This window comes from Austrofundulus limnaeus, unplaced genomic scaffold (genome assembly GCF_001266775.1).
Source record: "Austrofundulus limnaeus strain Quisiro unplaced genomic scaffold, Austrofundulus_limnaeus-1.0 Scaffold75, whole genome shotgun sequence".
NCBI classification, from domain to species: Eukaryota; Metazoa; Chordata; class Actinopteri; order Cyprinodontiformes; family Rivulidae; genus Austrofundulus; species Austrofundulus limnaeus.
The window spans coordinates 618,392-626,862 of record NW_013952477.1 but is presented as its reverse complement, the minus strand read 5'-3'; the positions used below and the strand labels follow the sequence as shown (position 1 = coordinate 626,862).

General features: G+C 38.2%; 1 protein-coding gene across 1 annotated transcript; it reads left to right on the top strand.

The window, feature by feature from the left end:
* Positions 1-822: 822 nt before the first annotated feature.
* Positions 823-5,827, top strand: lemd1 (LEM domain containing 1; the record flags this gene model as incomplete). The annotated part of the gene is given in 11 exon segments (XM_014010916.1): positions 823-867; positions 2,184-2,292; positions 2,432-2,566; positions 2,645-2,691; positions 2,966-3,016; positions 3,116-3,271; positions 3,459-3,539; positions 3,659-3,742; positions 3,863-3,952; positions 5,067-5,140; positions 5,275-5,827. Coding segments are annotated over 10 exon segments (1,047 nt in total). The 3' UTR covers positions 5,522-5,827.
* Between the last annotated feature and the right edge of the window lie 2,644 nt (positions 5,828-8,471).

Here is an 8,471-nt window from a genome sequence, read left to right as displayed (position 1 = left end):
ATTTATTTATTTATTTATTTATTTATTTGAAACTGATTAGCTGAAGCACCAACCATAGCAACACTTACATATGTTCATTTAATTTATTTAAGAAGTGGGTAAAGCCTAAAAGAAAAGACCTGCACGTTATTCAGCTAATTAGCTGCGTCAGCTAAATCAAGCTAAGGGAAGTTAGCTTACTTCCTGTCAATCAAGCCCTCCGTCGCAGCTGTTCTCAATCCTGCGTGTGATTCAGCCAAACAGGGGTATCTGCGGACAAGTGGGCGTGTCATAAGGAAAGGCGATTCTAAAGTGACACACCTGATTAGACGGCCTTTGTCAAAGGGACACACCTGACTGGACAAGCAAAAAAGGGGCGATACCGTACGGCACCACTTGATTGGACAAGAACAAAAGGGGCGTTACTGCACGGCACCACTTTTTCAGGAGAACCCTACTTTAGTCACATTTCTCCTGGTTAACCTTAGGTTGGGGTTAGGGTCAGGCTCTATAGATGTCAAGCAGGGTCTAAGGATACCGTCATGTAGGCCTCGTAGCCCACAGTGTTTGTGCTTTTGACACGCCCACTCTTGTGACACGCCCACGTTGATTCTGCAGATAGCACCTTCTCGATTCAGGAGCAGGCAGCGTGGACGTCCTGTGCAGCTCTGCTTCTAACCGAAGGGCTTTTATTCTCGCTGTCGTTCCTGTGATATGCCATTTGTGAAGCAGGACTCTCCTCATCTCTCTAAATCTCGCCAGAAGTCAGATTTAGTCGATCACAATGTCGAGCTGCACTTAAGACATACTAAAGCTGCGGATTTTTCCAGTGATGACGACGACGATGATGATGATGATGATGATGATGATGAGCAAATACATGTGGCAGTGAGTCGATCAGTCTAATGGTTTTCTTACATGTTTGAAGGGAAAAGTCAATTAGTATATTTCCACTGGTTTATGTACTGATAATAAGGATCTGTTCGTTTAAATGAACCTCCCCCCTAAAAGGAAGAACTGGGTCACAATCCTCCTGGGGCACAAATAAGTCCTGTACACTGAGTTGTATAGGTTTACATGCTTCTGTACTTAGCCCATGTTCTAGACATGCACACCTGCCTCTCTCGGTTATTTATGCATGTAAGAGGAGCTCCACTCATAATGAAAGTCTGAAAGTTATTCCTGTCATGTTGCAGGAAAACCTCAGCACAATATGTTTACAAATTGTGCTACAAACAAACCAATAGTCCATTATTATCAGTTATTGATTTACAGATCTCACTTTGAATGGCTTCTTTTGAAGTAAATTGATTTTCATTAAATATTTTCCATTTTTGTCAGTTTTACTACAGCAATWAAAAAAAAGTGCTTTAACCAGTCATGTTTTCAAACACTGACACATATAATTGAGAGCTGTCAGAGGGCAAACAATAAGTTTTGTATGTTTTTAAAACTCATGCTAGAAATTGGACCAAATGTCCCATTACTGTAAACAGATACTGACTACAGCTAACTTGGAATTTAAAAAAAAGTTTATGCTAGCTTTGTCACCTCATGATGACAGTAGGCTACACTTTACCAAGCTCATCCCATCATCTACTTTCCACGATGGACTCAATGACTATTTTGCAGAAGGGACCTTGAGATTATTAACATAAGGTAAAGATCTAAGGATTAGAAGTCTGTGAACACAAAGTTGTCTCCGTATTTATGAAAGGATTCTTAACGGAGACATCAAGAACTCATTTTAGTGTTTTGACGTGACTAAAGTGTGAAAATGTTCAAGTCAAACAAGTCTTGATGGTTGGTTGTGATGTTCTCTAGAAACTATATTACACTTGATCAATTAAAGTATTAATAAGTTTAGTATGAACCGTATGCACCCATGACATTATACGTTATTTGAGTTGGAAATAGCCGTCGGCATCTTCTGTTTTCTTCAGGGGTCACCACAGACTTCCTCCTCCATTTCACTCTGTCTTCTCTAACTGCATTCATAAATCTCCTCTTGGTCTTAGCCAATAAATCAGCCAAAACATTTATCAACAAATGTAGCGTTTCTTCCATATTGTTTCATAACACCACAAATGTGACTTTTTCTGCTAGCACCTAATATTTTTTTTTGTTGGTTTAAGATCAGAACTTTAAAGAGGATCTTGATGAATTTACTCAACTGTGGCTGCATTTTTTATTGATTTTTTTAGGATGATGAGGATCTAGTAGCTGCAAAGATGCCAGACCCGAGTAGTTTGACTGATGCCGATCTCAAGGCCATGCTACTCGAATATGGATTTAAACCTGGACCCATTGTTGGTAATGTTTTTTTTTACCCTGCTTTTAGTTTTAAAACTAAACATGTACTTAGTTATGTAGTTTAACATGGTGTTGACCTTGTAGTCAATAGGTCTAATTGTTATGGACCAAGTATTTAGTATAAATGCACCCTTGCCAGCATCCACTAGGCTCCTGTACGAGAGGAAGCTGAGCAAACTCCTTCAGTCTGAAGCACATGATGGAGCAGAGAACAACGTCTGGTACTCGGACAGTGAAGAAGAACGCGAAAGACCCGATGAAGAAAAAGATTCAGGTATGACAAGAAATGCTTTCTTTAAAAAAAAGAATATTTTTATTTGGATATCGTTTTGTTTAACTTTGACTTTCTCAGTTTTAGAACAAGAAATTATTGAAGTGTCTGAGAGCCAGCAAGAGAAGGTGAGAAGTCGTTTTATTTTTTTGGTATTTTCTTTATTTTTTTGTGTTATAACTTTCAGCACAAGTTATTTTTTAAAAACCGATTCAGAAGTTCTTTATTACTGCAATCCCTGTTAACTTCTGCTGGTCAACATGTTGAGTTTTCAGGAGTTTGTCAGATGTTGAAGCGCCACCTATCGGTTATCACACGCCACTACAACGTGTTGCTCACTTTGAAATGAGCTCATGCGTTTTGAATAAGAAGTTTTCATTAGATTTTTTTTTCTTTTTACAGGCAGGAGGTGACTTTGTTTACTCGCAGTGCTTTTTAATGTCATCAAGGCTGGTAATTCAGTCAGATTTTTCTATCTTTGAGCACAACAGTCTGTTTTACGCTGAAGTGCCAGATGATGATGTGAAGGTTTTTCTGTTTGGCCTCGTGTAGCACGCTTGTTCTCCTASAAACAAAAACCCCAGTTCTAAGAGGAATTCAAAGAATGTAATAAAATCATCAGAGCAGACTGGATCTCACCGCTCGTGCATTCCTGCAGGAATTAGTAAAACATCCTCCACAGGCCAACGCTCAGGATTAAGATCAGTGGTAGGCTGGGCTTACTTCTCGTTTTTAATCCATTCTCTACATTCCTTGTTCAGACTGTCTAACTTTTTGCAACCCTCTTAAGCCACCTGGGTGATAGCTTATTTTATCGTAATTGGCTTCGATGTATCACTGGCGTAAAGGCTAGGCGTGTTTGGTGCTCTTCACGAGCTAATTTTAAACCTTGCAGGTTTCCTCCGGAGTCCAGTCAGTCGGATCCGATGGCTGCTCGTCATTTGAGGCCTTCAGCATCACTCAAATGGTTGAGGAGGAAAGTTGATCTTAAAGGCTTAAATGTGGTACATCTTTTTTTTTAGACTTACTCCGTTTTTTTTTGCGGGGTCTTTGTTGGAGCAGGTTCTGAACGTATACTCTTAATGCAAACAACAGATGGAGACTCGGAGGTCGCTCTCTGCTAGTTCAGACGAGTTGAACAGTAACCGTGTGCTGGAACAGAGCTCAACGTTCGACAGGGTCAGTCTGATTGTTTAGTCCCACTTGAAGGGTAAATCTGGTGCTGGCTGAGGTGGTTCACTTGGGGTGGAAGTTTGAGATTATTAAAAATCTGTTTATAATCTTATCTCCTTCTCTTAGCTGGACCTGCAGTTTAAGGACAAGAAAAGACTTGAGGACCAGTCTATGCACTGCACTCCAAAAGATTCATGTCGAGAGCAGGGAAAAAAGGCATATACTTTTTATTTTTTATTTATTTACATATTATTAAAAAAAATATGCATTTTTTAAAATTTTTGTTAGTTTTTTTGTAAATCATCATAGTTTTAATGTGTGGATTTGAGGAGAGGAATTTCAGCGTAACGTGTAAGATTGGGAAACATTGGAGAAATGCTGCAAAATTTTCTTTAATTTTGAAATTTCAGAGTTAATCATCTTTAAGGGTTGTCTTTAAAACATGTGTTGGAAATGATAAAATGCAAAATTCTAATTATGAAAAGTGAAGCTTTAAACAAATATTCATTTAGAGCTTAAAAATCTTTTCAGTTGTATAAAAATGTGATATTTGGCCAATAAATAAAAGCTTTAGAAGTGACTGGTAAACATTATCATCTATAATTGAGTTTTTAGGGAAATGAGCAGTGATGGTTCACAAAAGTAAAGAAAAATCCTGATGCAAGGTTTTCATTGCAAAAACTTTCATTTAATTTAAAAATAAAATTAAATAAAATTCGAAATTTGTGTGTAAATGTATTCAGTATCAGTGATATTTAGACAGCTATATGAAATGGACGCTTTTTTGTGTGTACACTTTGGAATGTTCCAGCCTTCAAATGTGAATAATTGAGCATACTTTTTATTTTATTGGTAATTTATCAATATTGAATTCTTTTGTTGAAACATCTGACAAGTATTTTCTTGTCAAATATTTACTGAAAGTACACAAAGAGCCATTGAGTATTAAGTTATAAATTGCTCAGATCCCTAATTATTTTGACATGACTAGCACTATTTTTGAAATATCTTGATTTTTGTTGGCAATCTGTTCTTAAAACATTCTTTAAGAAACTTTGTTTTTGCACAAATACATAGAAAGTCAGATGATCTCTTTAACAAACTAAATGACGTTACATATTAGAGAGGGGAAAACCTTTATTTAATGTGACTATGCACCTGCCATTAATGTGGGGTTCACTGATTTTTAAAGCACATTGCAGTAGAACTGGGAGCTGGAATTGTTTGTATTTTCTATCTCGTTTTCTGTTTCTGCTTCTACTGTTCAGGAAATGTTTCCTTTTCTATAATGTATATCTATTTCCACAGTAACCTTTACCATCTTTTCTAGGTTCATCAGCAACCAGTGGCTGATATTTTAAAGGATATCTTCCCAAACACTCAGACCTCGCCAACAGGGATTTAGTACGTGTCAAAACCCCGATCATGGTCCCAATGCACAAACTGAACTCTGTATGAATGTGTGCTTGTGTAGTACAGCCTAACTACATTGAGGATGCAATTTGTATTGTCTCATCTTTTTTTTTGCTAAACCTCAGTGCCACTCCCCGAAGACCCATCAAAGGTGCAGCTCAGAGACCCGTCCAGTACCCGTACCCCGACACTCCCGTCAGTCCTCTAACCCAGGAGAGACGAGAGGTGGAGCGCCGTCTTGTTCCGTTCCAGATTCAGATTATGGTCTTCTTCACTTTGATGTTCATCCTCTACCTCATTTATGTGAATGTGGAGCACAGCAGCTCTGTCTTGGCCTTGCTGGAGAGTCTACAGCAGAGGTCAGATGGTTAGGAGGGACTCTTCTTTCAGGCTGAAACACAGGACATGTTTAACCTGTTTATTTAGAATTATTTTTAAAATGCAAAGATAGTATTCTGGCAGTGCAAGTGTCTTTGCTGCAGACAGTATCAGGTAATAATGGTCTCAGATCAGTTTTACATTTAAACTGTATGACGTTACTAAAACACCAAGGCTGGAACTCAGTTTAGATATTTCAGTCAATTGTTTAAAAATCTGTAATTTTTGTGCCTTGAATTTATTTGTTGGTGTGTTTTTATATACATTTGTACTTTGAAATAAAGAATGATTAGCATCAAACTGTGTCACAAATGTAAGCTTTAACAATGAAATTTACAAATAGTTTTTGAAGGCGTGTTTTTTTGACGATATGCAAATGCGTACACACTGCCTGGCCAAAAGTTGCCATTAAAAAAAAAAATTCACACTAATATTTTGCTTAATGCCTTTAGCTTTGATTACGTCACGCATTTGCTGTGGCATTGTTTTAATAAGCTTCTGCAATGCCTCAAGATTTATTTCCATCACAGGGTGGCATGAATTTTCCACCAAGATCTTGCATTAATGATGGTAGAGTCTGACCGCTGAACAAAGCCTTCTCCAGCACAGCTCAAAGATTCTCAGTGGACTCTGTGGAGCCAATCCATGTGTGGAAATGATGTCTCATGCTCCCTGAACCACTCCTGGTATCGTCATCTTGGAATAAGGTTGKACCATCAGGGAAGAAACAATCCATTGGTAGAATAACCTGATCATTCAGTATATTCAGGCAAGGGCGTAACTTTGTGCTGAAAGTTGGTGGGGACGCACCGTGGGGGACGGGGTCTGACGCACCCACAGTTGTGCGACCAGGRTTTTCTGTTCATGTCTTCAGTGTGTGCTCAGTTTAACTGTCTGCACCCGTCAATAACTGAACACCAAATGTTTCTGTTGTGATGCAATAATAGTCAAACCATATTAACTGAGATTATGTTCACCTTCATTCAGCCGTGTACTGTACCAGCCCTTTAAACTCACTAAGAATACAGTTTGACAATCAGCCAAGCTATACAGAGACACACAGGTGGAGCACAGGTGTGTTGGTTTATCCTCTCACATAAGTCTTATAATGTGTGTGTAAAGGACACACTGGAGGGGGTCTGGGGGTCCTCCCCCAGAAAATTTTGTATAAATTAGAAGCTATTTCCTGATTTCTAATGTATTTTAACAGGTTGTTGAAGATACTTTTACCTACATAAATAAATACCTGATTTAATGACTGGAGACAGATTCTTCATTAAACTTGTTGCATTTGTCATGTTTTTAAATTCAGTTATAACTCAGATAATTAAATTAATGTGACAAATTATCCCAAACAAGCTTAGAGGAGGTTTTTACATTTATTTATAAGATTGATATGTGGAAGTTTGGAACTGATTAGAACGCTAATGATGGATGATTGACAGATTTATTTACTGACCTTTATTTAACCGGGAAAATCCCAATTATGAAAACAAATTTCTACCACTTCCTAAAATTAAAAGTTAAAAAAGCCTATCACTTTTATAATGGTCAAAATAAATTGTTAAGCATGCTAGGTTATGCCTTTATATCAGTAATTTATTTCATTAAGTTCACACAGCTGACTAGAATGTACTCAAAACAACATTGTATATTTCCTTCACACCTGCCCTTCACCTCCATCTCTTACCTGAGACCCTCTGTCCTACCTGAGACCCTCTGTCCTACCTGAGACACTTTGTCCTACCTGAGACCCTCTGTCCTACCTGAGACCCTCTGTCCTACCTGAGACACTCTGTTCTACCTGAGATACTCTGTCCTACCTGAGACACTCATATTTACATCATATCTACATATTGATGATGTTTCCTGTGAGGCAGCTGCTGACTTGATCTCCATCACGGACTCATTTCATTTTACTCAGCATGTGTGTGTGCCTACTCATAAAAAAGGCCATACATTGGACCTTGTTTTCCCCTTAGGCCTTAATATAGAGGATGTTTGTGTGGAGGATATATTTTTAAGTGATCATAATTGTATATATTTTAATGTATCTTTTAGTCCTGATCCAGCTCCTCCTAGACTTATGATCCAAAGGCGGATCATAAATGAGCACACTTCTGAAGCCTTTACTTCACTTTTTGATTCTGCCTCTTTAGATTATAACATAATTAATGTGGACTCATATGTTTCACGTTTTAATGCTCATTGTACAAATATTTTAGATACTATAGCACCTGTAAAACAGAGCACTGTGCAGCGCACAAACTGTCCTTGGATTAATGAGGAAATCCTTAGCTTGAGGAGAGTTTGCCGTAAGACTGAGCGTCAGTGGAAAAGAACCATGCTGGAGGTCACAGGCTCTATCTTAAAGAACTGATCAGCTCCTTAAATGAGATGCTCAAAACTGCCAGGACCAATTATTTTGCAAATCTCATCAAATTCAAAGGAAGAAATCCAAAAAATTTATTTGACACAATCAAGAACATTGCTTCACCTACTTTTTCTACTGTAAGTGCTTTTACAAATGCAGATTGCAATCGTTTTTTAAATTATTTTATTGACAAAGTTGCCGGCATCAGGGCCTGTATCTCTCCCTCACCATCCCTCTGTCTGGTCCCTCCTCCTGTGACCTCTGATACATGGTCCTCATTCACACCAGTGACAATTCAGGACATCACAGAACTKTTGGGTCGAATGAAAATGTCCTCAAGCCCCCTTGATGTCCTGCCCTCTTCTCTTTTTAAACATATTTTTTAACTGTATTGGCCCAAGTGTTGTAAAACTGATAAATTACTCCCTTGATTCTGGCATTGTACCCCACTGCTTCAAAACAGCTGTTGTCTGTCCTTTGTTAAAAAAGCCTAATTTAGACTCTGCCCGAAAGCTACAGACCGATCTCCAAACTACCATTTTTATCAAAAATCCTGGAGAAGGCGGTAGC